General features: G+C 37.8%; 1 protein-coding gene across 1 annotated transcript in view; it reads left to right on the forward strand.

Moving 5' to 3' along the window:
* Nucleotides 1-2,165, forward strand: part of pawr (PRKC, apoptosis, WT1, regulator) — an 82,309-nt gene extending 80,144 nt beyond the window's left edge. The window contains exon 6 of the mRNA XM_067428653.1: nucleotides 537-2,165. Within this exon, the coding sequence (XP_067284754.1) occupies nucleotides 537-623 (87 nt within the window). The 3' untranslated portion in view covers nucleotides 624-2,165. The remainder of the gene's footprint in view (nucleotides 1-536) is intronic.
* The last annotated feature ends 15,397 nt before the right edge of the window (nucleotides 2,166-17,562 follow it).

Below are 17,562 nucleotides of genomic sequence, written 5' to 3' on the forward strand. Positions count from 1 at the left end.
GGCTTTTCAGAAATTAATCAATCCTAGTTATCCATCCACTGTCGAGGCAAAATCATGTCAAAGTCCCCCCCAAAAAAGGGAATTGCATTAAATGTTTCAGCAAATCTTTTTATCCGATGAGTAGTTTATTTGCCTCAATTGGGCATGTGACTTGTTTTTTTTTTTAATGCAGATTTTTAGAATTTGTGATGCAGTTTGCCTTGGGATAACCTAATTTGAGTCATAAAATTGTTTTATTTGGACGAGGAAGCTGCTTTTTTCAGAAGTATGCCACTGCGGTACACTGCCATCTTACGCTATTAGATTAATGATTAATCCAGCAACTGATTGTTTCTTTTTCATTTCAACTCATGGAACTGTGTGTCACACCGCCTATTTGTAATAGTGTACATTACAAGGGTGAAAATGTCATTGCTTACAAAGAAATTTTTACCATAGCTTCTTTTATCATAGCTTCCTTACTTTGTGAAGTAAAATGAAAACATGTCCTTTGGTTAAGTAATGCAATCTCCTCTCTACATTTCTAACTTTTTCAGGATCTGGACGATATTGAAGATGAGAACGAGCAGCTAAAACAGGAAAACAAGACCTTGCTCAAAGTGGTCGGCCAACTCACCAGGTAGAACCCGGCGACCCGAGGACGGCTGAAATGGAGTCTGCATCTTGCCGCGGCGGCCGGAGGGATTTGCCGGAAAAATGCCACCCCCTTTGTCCTTTACGTGGTCTTACGTGTCTGTCCGTCTTGTTGTCGCTCTCCGGAAGACAATGCGCGCGGGGAGGCTTCAAGAAGCCGGACCTCCGGATGTGGAACTGAGCCACCGACACAGTTTTACTCGAGGAGGAACTCGCCTTATATTTAATGTAAATGTGCGTGTACGTTTGCTACTCTGACTGTTCTTTTAAGGCTTACGTGAAAAAACGAAAAGAGGAAACACGTTTGAATGTACGTGATGCGGCACCAAATTAGTTTTCTTTCTTTCCGTTCTCTTTTACGGTTGCCTTCGTACGAGTGCATCATTTCTATTACCCCATTGAAACGAGTATAAAAAGTGCCCGCGTCTCAACTTATGGCCTCTTTTTAACCTAGGTGACCGATCCTCCCTGGCGGTTGGCGGTACTTGGTGCAATTCCGTCACATCCAAGACCTTCCCGTTTTTCTTTTCGCCGGCTTCTGTGAGCGTGACCCTACAAACGTGTTTCTGGCTTGAAGCTTGCAAATGCTGTAATGAATATTATATGTTATTGTCTGATTTTTACATTTTACACGGCGTTCAAATGTTTACAAGTTGTTTAAACTCGTGGTATCAATAGATGTAGCTGTTCGTCTCGTACAGTTAGCGTGATTCGTAGCCTAGGCTGTTTTAATTTAACCAAACTGATTGGAGACGTTATCGAGCGTGGCCGATAAAGACAGCGATGTGACATTTATAAATAGCAACTCTTTGCTCACCACTTTGGGGATCGTATATACTTTGAGATAATCTACAGTGCTAATGACATATGTGTGATTGTCATTTGAGAGGGTATTTTTTAAGACTATCGGTGTGGAAGATATCTGTTTCCCATTGCTTTACGTAATGCATGTACAGAAGATTGAAATAAAAGTTTGAATAGAAATCCTTCATGACATTTTTTTTTTTTACAATAACTTTTTCAATTGCTGTATCGAAGTATTGAAATTCTGGCTTATACAAAGATTATTCTTATAACCATATTGTGGCATGCAGGACGAGGCCAGTGTTGAGTGATAATGAGCACCACCTGCGTGCCGAACCGGTCTCACAGAGGAGCTTGGGCATATAAAAGGAGGAGCGACGACAGTGAAGGACCCGAGAGCAGGTGACGCTTAGTCTCGCTCACTCCTCCCACGTCTCTCGCTCGCCCACCTCGCCACACATATTTATTGATAACCAAATGGATGTCATTATAAAATCTATACCTTTTTGTAAAACTAAAGGGTTAATATTTGCTATTTTAATCTAGTTGTATACCTATGATTTAGTGCTACATTACTTACAAAAATGGACAAATAAATAACATCTGTTTCTATTTACCCTTCACTATTGACAATTCAGGCAAGAAATTCTGTCATCATTTACTCAACTTCATGTCAGGAATGTTCACACTTGCCATGTTTGGTCTGATTAAAACCAACTCTGGTGCGACTGCTGTGTTAGTGCAATTCATTTTGAATAAGTAAGTGTGAAAGCTGTCATCCAAACCCTGGTGTGCACCAAACATGCGGGCCGACACCCTAAAAAAGGCTGGTCTTGCTCCACTTTCAAAAGGCCATGGTGAACACAACATAAACCAAAGAAGTCAAAACAAACCAAAACCAGGATGTGATGTCACAAGACGCAATACTTAAGCATTTTATGTTGCCTTTTATAGTACAGGCTTCAGAAAACGTATCTCCATGCAGCTGATTATCACTTGTGTACTTGCAACAAAATCATTCCTGGTGCTTTTTAAACATTTGATAAGCTCTTCACAAGTTCTCAGTTGGTACAAATACCACCATATGTCCGCACATATAATGAGCACATTAGCTCGCACAACAAGCACTGTGTTGTTTGGCAACTTCCATGGCAAAATAAACTATATTGGCAAAACTACCCCTCCAAATCACTGAAAAAATCCCCTCCAAATCACTGAACACCCCTCCAAATCACTGAATTTGGATGTTCCAATCACTTCCATGGCCACATGTTTATAAAATCAAGCACCTATAGCCTTGCAGACTGCTTCTACAAATATCTGTGAAAGAATGGGTCGCTCTCAGGAGCTCAGTGAGTTCAAGCGTAGAAATAGGTTGCCACCTGTGCAATAAGGCCATTCATAAAATTTCCTCAATACTAAATATTCCACGGTCAACTGTTGGTGGTGTTATAACAGAGGAAGAAATTGGGAAAAACAGAAACTCAGCCATGAAGTGGTAGGCCAAATAAAATCACAGCGCAGGGTCAGCACATGCTAAGATTAAGTACAGACCTCCAAACTTTGTGGCCTTCAGGTTAGCTCAAGAACTGTGTGTAGAGAGCTTCATGGAATAGGTTTACATGGACAATCAGCTGCATCCAAGCCTTATATTACGAAGGGCAATGCAAAAGCGCCGGCTGCAGTGGTGTAAAGCACATTGCCACTGGACTCTAGAGGAGTGGAGACATGTTTTTTGCAGTGACGAATCGCGCTTCTCTGTCTGGCAATTCGATGGACGAGTCTAGGTTTGGCGGTTGCCAGGAGAACGGAACTTGCCTGACTGCACTGACTACATTTCAGGGTAAACTACGTTTTTTATTTTTTTATTTATGCAAAATAGAATTGATTTCTTTCTTTTGATTTTGGGGTAAACCTTGATCCTGACATCATCTTGACATTTTTACAACATTCACCAAGCATTTCCTGCTGTGTGATTTCAGTCCTCTGTGAATAGAACAGGCCCAGATTGACGCCGCAGGAAATCATGAGGCATTCATAAACCAATCAGAGGCTACCGAGCAGAAGGCTTTGCTATCTAGAGGATGCAGGGACGCCGCTACGGCATGCCTGCATATTAATAAAGCAACGTCTCTGTGGTCATTAGAGCCCTCACCCCGAGAGAGGAACGCCTGCTATCGCGCTAATACTTTAGTAATTGCTTCATCTCCTCCTCTTTGCCGCTCCAGGACAGACGTGTGTCTGGATTAGCATTTTTATGGAGAAAGAGCCATGTGGATTCTTCTGGGAAGGGTGGAGACACAAACGCATCCATTACTGAACTTTAACACTCCTCCACCTTTGACGCTATACATCAGATTTTGCTTTCTGTATAAAAAATGATGGAAGCTCATGTTACGTTCACTGCATCGTGATCCTGGGTTATTCAAAATGTATATAAAAAAGCAGCATTCAAATTCGCTGGTGAGTCCTAGGCCCTCATTAAAAGCCATTAAAGTTTTATGGAATTAAATTGATTTTAATTGAGTCCTTATTTATCCAGTTAACACCAAATTGATTGTACGTTTTAAAGGTGCACTATGCAACTTTCCGTCCACTGGAGGGCGCCTATCCTAAACAGGCGTAGTTTGATGACTCCAAGTGTGAGCGCAGTATCCTGGGACATGTGGTCTTCACCTCACAGCCGGTGGAAAATAGGACTCGGGCAGAAATCACGTTCATGGATGCGGTTATTAACGTTACTGTAGTGTAAAGCAGAGCAGGACCGAGTGTTGCTGAGCTGAGCACGGCCGCAGGAGCGATTGTTACACAAACACACGGCTCGCGAGTACCAGGACTTTTATTATGATGGGACGGACTAGGGCTGCACGATTTGGGGAAAAGATATAATTGCGATTATTCTCGGTAAAATTGCGATTGCGATTTAAAATGCGATTATTGTTATTATAATTTTTTACAAATGAAAAGTGTGTTTATAACATTTTTTGTTTTTATATTAATGTGACTAATAATTATTATGATTATTATTACTGCTAAAAATATTTTTAAAAATAAGAAATATTACCATTACAATAACATTTTCATAATTACCAATAAAAAAAGAGTATGTCAGAATAAATATAACAATATAATACGAATTATTATTATTATTTTTGTAATATTTTACAGAAAACTTATTTTACACACACACACAAATAAAACTGCTGGGTTACCTATTAATATGCAGACAGCCTATGACTAAAAAACATTGGAAAGGTCTAAGCCTAAGGAGTTATTCTTAAAGTCTGTCTTTAATATGAAATATGAACCTCGTGCATCCACTGTGGGGGAAAAACTCCTGTACATTGAAGAAAAACATGGATTGTTCAACAAATTTATAATTTTAAAAAGTTTATTAAGTTTTAAAATGTATTAAGTATTATTTTCTTATTATTGATTACCCAATTTTTTTTTATTCATACTGAAAGCCAGAGGGCGCCCTCGAGCGGAAAAACGGCACATTTGCCTCAGAGAAGTAATTAACGTTCATTTTGAGGAAATTACTGATGTGAAGCTAATGCGGTGTAAACAGAAGATAGAGACGCTTTGCTTAAACATGACGACAATAAACACGACTGCAGCAAAATATGGTGTATTTGAGTTTTTCAACCCCTCAAGGGTATTTTCATAATAATAAAGTGTATTATAATGCAGTGCTGACTGACATAGAATGCTATAAAATAATGCATCGTCTGCCTCACTCTGATGAGAAGCCACATCAGCTCACACACACTTGACTGACAATATGAAGTGAGGTAAAACATGTTATTAAACGTTGTCTTTTGTTGAACAGGTTTATGAACGCTTCACTAGTTTGTAAAGATGTTTGACTCGTGTTGCTTTTTCAAACGCACGTTATAAGCGATTCAAACTCGCAGTCTTTCAGACTGAGCATTGTTTATCACAGAGTCGCTCTTCGCTCACACTGGGCATTTATTTATTTAATATCGCAGCCTTTGAGCTTTCATAATCGCACAAGCCAAATCGCGATTGCGGTTCGATTTCAATTAATCGTGCAGCCCTAGACGGGACACAGTCGCCTGGCGCGCGGACTTCCTCTTTTTCTGGTCATGATTATAAGGTAAAGCAGCTCTGTTTATCATATTAGATACATTTAAGTGTGTTTAAAATGATATTATGACGTTCCTCTGTGCGTTCGCTCGGCGCTGCTGTGACATGTTCAGACTGCTAAGAGAAAAGCGTTTGCAGAATAAAACCGAGGGTAACGCAGATATGATGCCATTGACAGGCGACTCGCTCAAACGCTATGCTGACACGTCCCGGGTCCTTGGTTAAAATAGCAATTTTCTCACAATTTACAAATAGTTGGAAACATTTGGGATATTGTAAGTACTAAACTGAAAAAATATATAACACTGGCCTAGTGGTTTTTGGATATTTTACTGCAAAAATACTACATAGAACGCTTTTAACGTTCTAAACACTAGCTTTGTGAATCAGAGTGGGACTTACACAGCAGACCCACTCACAGTCACATGATTGATAGAAATAATTTGTTAAATAAAATAAATAATTTATGCAAATAAACTTATGATTGTTCAGACACTTAATGGTAAATATTTCAGTGTTTCATTTTGTGCTGAACAGGTTTAAAGTGCCCCATTATGCTTTTTCCAATATTACCTTTCAAGCAGTATGTAATATAGCAATCTGTGAATGTAAATAAAGTTATAGTCGTCTCCTGTGATAGTAGTTAAGGCCACTTAATATAAAATGGGACCAAATATTTCTATGTACTTACCTCAACAAATAAGTACAATGTATTTTTGGTGTTCATATTGTATTCCAAAACACTTTTGGTGATATTGAGGTGGGATACGGGTAAAGTTAGGAACAGGTGTGGTGGGATGGGTTGGTTAAGGTTAGGTGTAAGGGAAGTGTCAACAGTGTAATTATAAATGTACAGAAATTAATTACAGATGTAATTACATGCAGGTCATTTTTAATGTAAAAACATGTATGTACACTAAGTACATTGTATCAAAGTATTAATTAAAATGTTAGTACATTGTCTTGTAATAAAGGCCACCTAATATAAAGTGAGTCCAAATATTTTATTTAATGGCCTCAGAAGTGATCATAAAGGAAAAACCCAAGATGTTCAGGTCTAAGACCATGTAGACTTACCCAAAAAGGTGCTTAACACAAATTGAACAGTCATATGATTAACTTAGATCGTACAAAGCAATCACAGTGAAGAAAACTAGAGTGACATTAATTTTCACTTAACTGTAAGGTGTTCTGGAGACTCACTTGGTTGTTTTGACCAGTGATCTCCCAGCCGTGAATAAAACTGAATTTCTGCACAGAGCAACTCTGGAGTCGTGCCAGGTATATATGCTGTGCAGCTGAGGAATAGAAGTACTAAAGATTCTATGCTCAAACAGACCACGGCAGAGACGGTGATAGTGTTGGAAGACTAGAGCCGCCCTCGGGGTGAGGCTGTACTACTCAGAGTTATTATTAATGATCCTGTGTCGGACCAGCGTACATTTGGGAAGGACGGTGAGAGTGGATAGAAGCTAAAGACCTCTGTGCTCGAGTGTTTGAGGTAGTGATGGTAGCTTCTCGACAGGATGCCGAATTACCTCGAAGTATTGATAATATTAGAAGTATTTAAGAAGGGAATTATCTTGAGGTACTGTAGTATTATACAACTCTGGAAAAAATGAAGAGACCATTGAGAAATCCATGTTAAGTGGTCTTAATTTTTTCTAGAGCTGTATATTTAGAATGGGAATTACCCAGAAGATACTGTAGTATTGTATTTGCACTTCACAATGAACCTCAAACTGAGTAAAAACATATCTAAGAAACGTCCTGCTCAATTCATCCTTGCATTCGAATAACTAGTTATTCCAACGTTTCATCATCGGACTCACGCTCAGATTGATATGGCCATCGTCGTAACTATCTTTACAGTGTGTACAATTGCTGTGGATTTACGAAGCCTTCAGAGCTGAAGTTCTGGTAATGGCCGATTCCTTTCTGACACGTGCTGTAACTGATCTCAACAGACTGGGTCATCTGGCCAATCAGAGCAGAGAAGCTTGCGGAAAGGAGGGGTTTAGATAGACACTTTTTTTGTAACTTATTATTTCAATGTCGTGATAATACTGCATACCGTGATAAAAGCTTCAGCAATTAATCGCAACATAGAAATGCGATAAAACCTGACAAAAAGTTGCCGTCATGTAAATTGGCCTGAATAGAACCAAATCAGATCCCACTCCTGCTACACATCCTCTGACATTCACAAAAAGAACAGGATTTGAACACAGGATGATTAGTATCAGGAGTAACTGTGGCCCACCTAACTATTAGCGAGAATCATAACCACGGAGCAACACAAGACTCTATGGAGAGAGACAAACAGTCTCTCTGTGAATTTACAAACAGCAGTGAATTTACAAAAGCCAACTCGGCTAACAGCCGCTAATGAGCAAACCTGACATCTCACCCTTCTGAGGACTCTTCAGATACTTCATGTATGACGGAACCGTTCCGGTTTCACACTCCACTCTGGTTGCTCAAATCCTAGCTATGCCATACAGATCGAAATATATCTTCTCATCTTCAGAATGAAGACCCTACCGCCACAGATTTGCTCACAAAATTTAATAGGCACACTATATAATGTAAGTAACAGCATACTGTACATATGGTTATGATGCAACATGCAGAAAGAGTCACTGAAAAAAAAACCTCCACTGATGCAGATTGATAGTCTGTCTGGAACAGCCAAACTGACTGGTGTGCACAACACACAATCCTATTCCTTATTTAGGTCCTGTCTTCATTTCTGCACATTATTAGTATTTTCATAAACCAGCCTAGGAAAAGGTTAATATGTAAAATGGTTTCATCTACCTTTTATCTAACCTTGTTTATATTAATATTTCCTATCGATTTTGCATCACTATCACTGGCACATTTGACCCAACAGCTACATTTAATACATTTACATGGTTTTATACACTGCATGCACATGCAAATGTTGCTTGTAAATAATAAAAAAAAAGGTCACTTTGTTCGCAGAAATCTGCATATGATTGACACTTACATAGATGTGGTGGCACAGCTTACCCACAGCTATCGCTTCACTAAGTTTTATATTTTCTAATTACACTGCTTTTATGAATACATTTTTCCTACACTGTAAAAAAAAAAAATCATATCTCCAATTGAACATTTTCTAGTGACTGATCACATTTACATTTTTAAGTTGGCCGAATTGAATTTCTGTGAATTAAATTGCACCAATTCACACAATTTCAATTCGGCCAACTGAAAAATGTAGATGTGATCAGTCAACTGAAAATTTTCAATTTGAGACTTTTTTTCTTTCTTTTTTTACAGTGCAGGTATAAATTGTTATAAGATGAACTGATTAAAGGTGGGGTAAGTGATATCTCGTAATCGTTGTTGATATTTCAAATCACCAAAACAAACCAGCCCCTACCACCAAAAAGGGTCTCGGCCCTATTTTGATAGCTCCGCCCCAAACACGTAACCCAAGCAACGACTATGGCAGAATCTGTGTGTAACTAATCCAGGTCGAATATTCAATGAAAAAGTCATCCCTTCCATCACAAAAACACAAACCGTTCTCATGAACAACTCAATAGAACACGAGCCGACAGTCCAGCTAATGACGTATTACAATAATGACCAGATTAGAGTTATTATAGCGATCACAAAACACAAACCGTTCTCATGAACAACTCGATAACGTTAGTATACAAGCTCGATAGTCCAGCTAACAACATATTACAATTATGACCGGATGGGTAATATAGATGAAAAGAGGAAACAAACATATATTAGGAGTATAGTATCTTACCTGTCGGACACATTTTGTGAGCTGACGCTTGAAACCTTGAAACACTGAGGGGATTTAGATGCTCCATACGGTGTGGAAATGAACGGGTCTTTATCATCGCTGAAGTGAGCCACAATACGATCGCATATGGACTAACAAGCCAACATGACACACGAGCATATTTAAGCAAAATAGTTCTTTCTTGGCTAATGTCCGTCCTGTGTGACTCGTGTTTTGAATAATGATGTGCACTGAGCCTCTCTTCTCACCATAGACATTAGGGATGTAACGCTATCAAAATCTCACGGTACGATACAATTTCGATATTGACCTCACGGTACGATATTTATTGCGATATTGTGGAAAAGCTCACGGTATTGTTAATTAGCTCATGATAGTGTTTGTGATTATAATAGTGAAAAAATACTGACATTTATTCTGCTTCACGCGGATCACAGTGCTTTTAACTCTTAAATGCATACCTCGGGTCGCGTCATTCACTACCCTGCTCCCCATTCATTTTTTAAAGTTAGACATCAACATTCTTAGTATTCCTCAATCAATCCATTTTAAACAATATAACAAGAAAACAATAATAGAATTATAATTGAATGCCAGTTTTTTCACTAGTATTTGTCAAAATTGTATAGGGTCGCTAACGACCCGAGGTGTGTATTGTACTAGGGATGCACGATATTAGATTTTTGCCGATATCCGATATGCCGATTTTTTCAGCTCTGTTTGGCCGATGTCGATACCGATATATGTTTATTTGTTACCTTTGTTTGGAAACAACACCATTTTAAGCAAAAACTTTTTTTTTTCATTCTGGTTTCAGATTTCTGAGTTCTCCTTACTAAAAGGATTCTTGTTGAAGATAAATAAATGTTAACAAAGTTCTTTGTATGATAAGAGTATATTAAAAGCCCTGAAAATAACAATAATACATTTAACCAATAATAAATAAAATAAAAAAATATTTTTTTACCCCAGATGCAGCTGTAACCTAAATATTGTATTTTGGGATTTAGCATTTGTGCACACCTATTGTAGAGCTCCTTGGATTTTTTTCATCATCCATTTCCTAAAATTTTATTACAGATTAATACACGGTATATAAAAGTATTTAATTTACAAGTGTCTTGCTTGTGATTTATGACATCATTACTGATTTGTTTATTCAGAACAAGAAGTAACTTTAATTTATTTGTGTATTCTACTTTTCATTGTATTAGTGTAACAACAGCGCACCCACTACATGTATAAATATATAGCGGTCTAGCTGGAGGGCACTAGGACCAGGAGGAGCTTCTGCTGCTGTGGAGGCTGCCGCACGCGCTTGAGAGTGAGGAGACGCGATTGGGCTTGTTTTGGGTTCGTTTTGGTCTAGTTGTTGTGAATACCAGGCAAATCTGCTGCTGACGGTCACGTGCATTCACAAATTCAAGGCAGCCTTTAAAAACAGTCAATATAAATCACTGTACATGCAATGTATTAGGTTGTTTTCACTTCAAGAATGACCGCAGTGCTGACATGGTCTCATCGCTGTAGCACTCCTTGCACACGTGAGTTATTGCAGGCGCATATTAACACGTTATCATATCGGCATAATTTTTTCATTTTGGCAGATGCCGATTTTTATACTTTAAGCGTTTATCGGCCGATTCCGATGTTGTGCCGATAATATCGTGCATCCCTATATTGTACGTATATATATATATATATATATATATTTTTTTTTATTTTTTTTTTTTGCACACTGATAAATTAATCTATAATGACGAAATAGGCCGCAATTCACCTTTATTCCACAAGGTGGCAATGTCTGATACGCAATGATGAAGTGAGTTTCACTCATAGTTACCTCTGACAGAAAACAACACAATAATTATAATCTGCAAAACTTGAAATGGGTTAGTGATTTACAGCAGAGAGCAAGTAGGCTACTAAACACAATCAAATATTAGTGTCACTGTCTCTTGATGAAAGCTGTCAGTGATCAAAATATTGATTTTGAAGACGTTGAAAATGAGTTTGGAGAATATGCTGGAGATTGCGAATATGAGGCAGATGCTGAATATACTGGTAAACGAACTCTGACGAGGACATACGATGATGGTATTAAACATCTGCTCAAACTGAATCCTTCCAAGCTCCAAAAGGTAATGAAATAGGTTTTATTTTATTCTTCTGTAAGTGTAACTAACATCAGGAGTTTTATGTGTGTTTATTCCTGGACACCTGTCCTTTTAATATTGTAACCCAACCACGATGAAATCGAGACACGTTTACAACCGCGAAAGCGCGATATTGTCAATATCGTTACATCCCTAATAGACACGCCCCATACCTGCTGAATGGCTACAAGTTTGTTATTCCACTCAGCCCTAGTCCTTTTTCTAAAACGGTTTTGAAATAACACTTACCCCACCTTTGAGTTACTAATTGATTTGGAGGGGGTGACCACTGGCCACACAATCCAATCCACCTTGTTTTGATACATTGCGTCTTTCCAGGTCCGAGTGAGAATGCTACCTCATAACAGCAGTTTATGAACACATGCAGGTCTCGCACACTTTTAATCCACAGTCTCAAATATTTAACGAGTCAAGATCTTTCCGTAGTACTGTATCACACTATAAGTGTACATTAGCTGTTTGTTGTTTGCTTTTGGGAACTGAAGGACTGGGAGCTGTGACGTGTGACATCACACTCGACAACCGGATTGCTATCGTCTTGTTGTCATATTTACACACATCATGCCCATGACCATCATTTCCCGAGCCTCACACACGTTTGACTGACTAGATTAGTGGGACATTTTCTGTCTTAATCTGACAAGAAACATGTACATCATTACATTAAAATAAACATGATTTGGCCCATTTATGAGCATTTGTTTAACTAGTGGCACTGGGGACAAATAAAATGTCTTTAGAAGTCATTTATTCTGATATTTTACAATAGGGTCATTCCGTGTCAACTCAATCAGAGGTCCCTGGCTAAAAATTGGGATTTTGATAATTGTTTTCTTGGTAAAAGGTATATATATATAAACTAATCAGTCCACAGAAACTGGCACTTACAATTTTAAAAATTGCAATGGAACATTAGTTGTACTTCTTGACAATTTAACCAGATTTTTTGAAATATAAGTGCACAAAACTAGTCATATATAAAACTATTATTTTTAGTAATATGCATTGCTAAGGACTTAATTTGGACAAATTTTAAGGCAATTTTCTCTTCTTCTTTTTTTTTTTTTTTGCACTCAGATTCCAGATTGTCATATAGTTGTATCTCATCCTATCCTAACAAACCGTACACCAGTGGGAAGCTTATTTATTCGGCAGATGATGTATAAATCTCAATTTCAAAAAATGTATCCTTGTTTTGTGGTCCAGGGTCACATCACTGCAATCTCTACTATCACCGTTTCATTGGAATGTTCAATGTTATTGTCCTCACACATTATGGGCATGTTAATATATGGGCATAACACTTCATAAAAGCAGTCATTATTAGTCTAAAAAAACCTAGTACACTTCTATCTGGATAATTAGTGCTTTAAGGCCTGCCTTATAGATTGAAAGTAGTGTATATTGCGGCTGTTTTGTGAATAAAGAACTTTTACTATAAAGAGGGCAATGCCATTCATTTGCTTTACTTGACATTTCGCACCACGGCCCCTTTCCACATCAAAGCACATATACAGGACTTTTTGTTTGTTCGTTAAAAAACTGTTTTGAAACATAGGTCTCGTAAAAGTCTTTTATATAAGCGCATTTACGAACTTGCGAAATGTATTGTATATTCAGATACGCCACACCACAATGTGTGACGTATAACCTTCGCGCGCTATCTCAGTTTGTATGGGAAGCGACGAACAGCAGCCAGTAGAAATTTGTGTACGTTTAGATGCATTAGGACTTTATGTATTATTTTGTTTCTTACTTTGAAGCTGATGATGATGACATCCTCGCGGTCGTTCTCAATGACAAAACTAGGGCGAGTACGTAATGAGTAGAGGAAGTCGCATAATACGAGTCGAAGCTGCAATTAGCGAGTAGCGCCCTCTGTTGGCCAAACTGACCAAAATCTTATTTGCAAATGTTTCAATGATTATAATACATGGATGAGTGCTCACACACTGAAGCCTTGTTTATACTTTCACCTAGCTCCGCAACGCGATCCTCCCCACGCTGACAAGGGGTTTATACTTGACGCGCTTGCCGTTGTGCAAAAGGAAAGGAAAAAATGCGCTGGCAGGCGAAATGGGGTCTTGCGCACCTAAAGCGCACGACCGCCCAATATCTATCTGTTATAGGCTATGTGAAATTTTATTACGGCCGGCCATGTTGGCCAGGAATTCCTGGAAGAAGAGATTTATTTTAATCTCAGTGGGACCTAGCTGGAAAAATAAAGGATGGCTGGCTGCACCCCACAATGAGATTATTCAATAAACTGCTATTTTTACTATCATCACTTCATCTCCTGGCTCATGCTTATGCTCTTGCTTTCTCTCAGCCTGATAGAAGACAGAAGATAGAAGAAGTTAATAGAGTTTGGGTACCAGACAAGAGTTTCTGCTGACAGGTTTTACTGGTTTTGGACACCAGACAAAATGGATATCTTTTGACAAGATCTGGAGTGTCGGGGTCGGATTTGGGGATTTCTGACGTGATTTGGCATTTTGGCCGGAGTTCAATAAGTTATGACAACATAGGTTTTTACATTGTTTTAACTCATCAAAATAAGTTAAGAAATGTTAAACTTGTTTTTATTAGTTATACAAGATGTAACTCATTTTTTAAAGTCTGTTTAACATAATTTAATTTGAAATAGCCTAACTTAAACATCCAAGTCGATAGTACTGCAAAAGTTAAAAATTTGCCCTTTTTTTACAGTGAATATTGAAATTGCTAATTATCCAAATATCTTCTTTTGTGTTCTGTACACTGTAAAACATCTTGGTTGTTTTTTGTAGATTTAACTTTAAAAAGTAAGTAACCTGGTTGCCTTAAAATTTTGAGTTTATTGAAATTAAAAATTTGAGTTGATACAATGAAGGAAATGTGTTTAATAAATAGAAACTCAAAATATTTGTTGTATCTGAACCACATAAAAAATGTGATAAATCATGAAAATAGCACAATTTGGCATGTTTCACTGCGTCATCAGAAATAAAACACACACAGTTACCCAATATGATTACAAAAATCTTGTAATAATATTTTAAAAAAGCTTGTCGAATCTCAAAAAATGTTAATTGTATTAACTCAAAATTTCAATTTCAATGAACTCAAAATTTTAAGACAACCAGGTAACTTTTTTTCTAAATAATTTTTTACAGTGTAGAAGAAAAACTCATTCAGGTGTGGAACAACATGAAGGTGAGTAAATGATGACAGAATTTTCATTTTTTGGGTGAACTATCCCTATAAATGCATATTGCCCACAATGCTCTGTTTTCCTGTTTTTTGTAAGGGCCTTTTTATTGCTGCTCGCATCTTTAATTCAATGCTTGTTTTCTCTATTTTAAACTATTTTAGTCCCTAAGGCTTCCTTAGAAGTTTCTAGAGGTCCCCAGTGTGCCCCGGTTCCCTTGTTGAGAATCACTTCCATATTGAATATTATTTTACTTTGTGGGCTGTTTTGGAACATACAGGTAAAAACAAAAACTCCAGCCAGAGACAGGGGTCCTACTCCTACACCCGCCAGGCAACTGCCATTGAAATGTACGGGAAATGCTTTTTTTGTTTTTATATATAGTTTCACAACAAGACGCCGTTGAACTTTTAACATTTGACACATTATTATCTGTTATTGTAGCAATTGCACAAACCAAATTTACATTTACTCAATACTTCATCATCGTTTTTGTATCTCGGCTTAGCAACAGATTCAGGGAAGTACATGAGGTTTTTCCCCCGGAAGGATTTGTAACCTGAGATCATGGCCACATTCTGCACTCATGCTCGAGTTTGATTGTTAGAAGGCGCACAGACACCGGTCTCATCTCGTATTCATTGCTCTAAAGCAGACCTTGAAGATCTACTCACAGATGATGCGACCGGCTGCTGAGTAATATGTACGTAATGGTGCGGGATGGTCAAAGTCATGTATACCAAAATGCATTTGATCGTGTGGCGCTGATAGCCCTGAGACCCCCGCGCAGCTTCGCTCTTATCTTGTTCTTGAAGGAGCCCATATTTCATTATCAGCCCTTCCGTGCGCTCACTCCCGAGCCCCAATCCGCTCAGAGGATATCTCTGTGGGCTTTACACTCAGTGAGCCTGAAATGGAAGATGATATTGAACTAAAGACAGACATTTTGGTTCACCTTTGATATTTCACATTTGACCCTCAAGATTCATATGGATTCTAACATTCAATGTTAGAATCCATATATCGCCTACTAGTGTTTGTGATCCGTTATCAAATGTCAAATCCAGGAAGAATGCTGCTATAGTCTTATTATTTATGCAGTATATATAATGTAAAATGTGCGCAGAAACCAAATCTCCAGGGCTCCAAAAGTTAACCTTACCGAGAAGGCATTTATCTCTGCTGTCAAATTTATTGTATCTAACATTATTTATTATTTTAGGATGAATAATTATTTTCTTGTTCAAGTTAAGTATAAAAGGCAGTGCTTAATAGTTTGTCCAGTGCAGATGTTAATTTATGTAGGAATGTGGTTGGTAGTTAAACACATTATTGCAGGATCCATTCATTTAAATTTCTTTTGGTTAAGACAGAAGGCAGGTATGTAATACGTCTGACCAGGACTTTATACCACAGAAAGTGAGACTGGTAAAATAGCTTTCTCTCTATTAGAGATCAGTATTGAAAAGTTTGTAGACACATTTTTATGTTGGCTTGAGAAAGCCCAGCCATAAAGTTTGAATAGTTTTAAGATTGAAGGGATAGATAGCTGACAGACGAGACACTTCAGCATATGTATTACAACTGTCAAAGTGTGCATTCTGAAATTGGAATAGAGTTATGCCTTGTAACCTAAAATCATCTTGTACTGTTGAGTTTATGTATTTATGTTGTGTTGTAGTTTTGTTTTTTATTAAGTAGGCAAATGGTCCAACAATTTCATTAACAGCATGCGTTTCAAAGCAGTAAATGATTTAAATGATAGTTTAATTAATAATTCATTCAACAACATATAGCATACATAACACTTTACTCATGTGGAAACTAAACGCCATACATTTGAGACAAATAATGTTGCTCAATCAGGAAATAAAATACACGCATCATAACTTATTCAGGCAGATAACTCTGACGTTTCTGAGATGATGCATGGCAAACTTGAATAAAATATAATGCCTATAGTAAAGGAGACTTGTATTAGTATACATAGGCTATTTCAATGAATTTCGGCAGCTGAACACAGATATATGTTGATGTTTAATATTTCCTCCATAATTATACACATAAAGAAATATATTTTTGTGTTTGGTCAGATACCTGTGTTGGTAGTGTGCAGTGGACACACCCTCATCAAAGATTTCAATATGACTTATCCTCTCCAAAAAGACCATAAACATTACAGATAACATCTGAAGTCACTATTCATTTACATACATACACATATCATAAAATCAATCCTGTGAGACTGAGACGCTGCACGGCGTCGGTGATTTTAGCTCAATGTTTTGGCTGTAAGTCAATGATGCCTTCTGTCAGTAAGGAAAAGTAAGATGGCCTCTTGAACATTTCCGGTGGCTTTACTGCCTAACGGCAGTTTAGAACGTGATGAGCAATCCAGTCATATAGATCAGATACACTCACCTAAAGGATTATTAGGAACAGCTGTTCAATTTCTCATTAATGCAATTATCTAATCAGCCAATCACATGGCAGCTGATTCAATGCATTTAGGGGTGTGGTCCTGGTCAAGAAAATCTCCTGAACTCCAAACTGAATGTGAGAATGGCAAAGAAAGGTGATTTAAGTAATTTTAAGCATGGCAGGGTTGTTGGTCCAGATGGGCCAGTCTGAGTATTTCACAATCTGCTCAGTTACTGGGATTTTCATGCACAACCATTTCTAGGGTTTACAAAGAATGGTGTGAAAAGGGAAAAACATCCAGTATGCGGGTTATGCGGCACTCCTGTGGGCGAAAATGCCTTGTTGAGGCTAGAGGTCAGAGGAAAAATGGGCTGACGGATTCAAGCTGATAGAAGAACAACTTTGACTGAAATAACCACTCAGTACAACCAAGA

The sequence above is a fragment of the Pseudorasbora parva genome, chromosome 20, assembly GCF_024679245.1.
Source record: "Pseudorasbora parva isolate DD20220531a chromosome 20, ASM2467924v1, whole genome shotgun sequence".
Taxonomy (NCBI): Eukaryota; Metazoa; Chordata; class Actinopteri; order Cypriniformes; family Gobionidae; genus Pseudorasbora; species Pseudorasbora parva.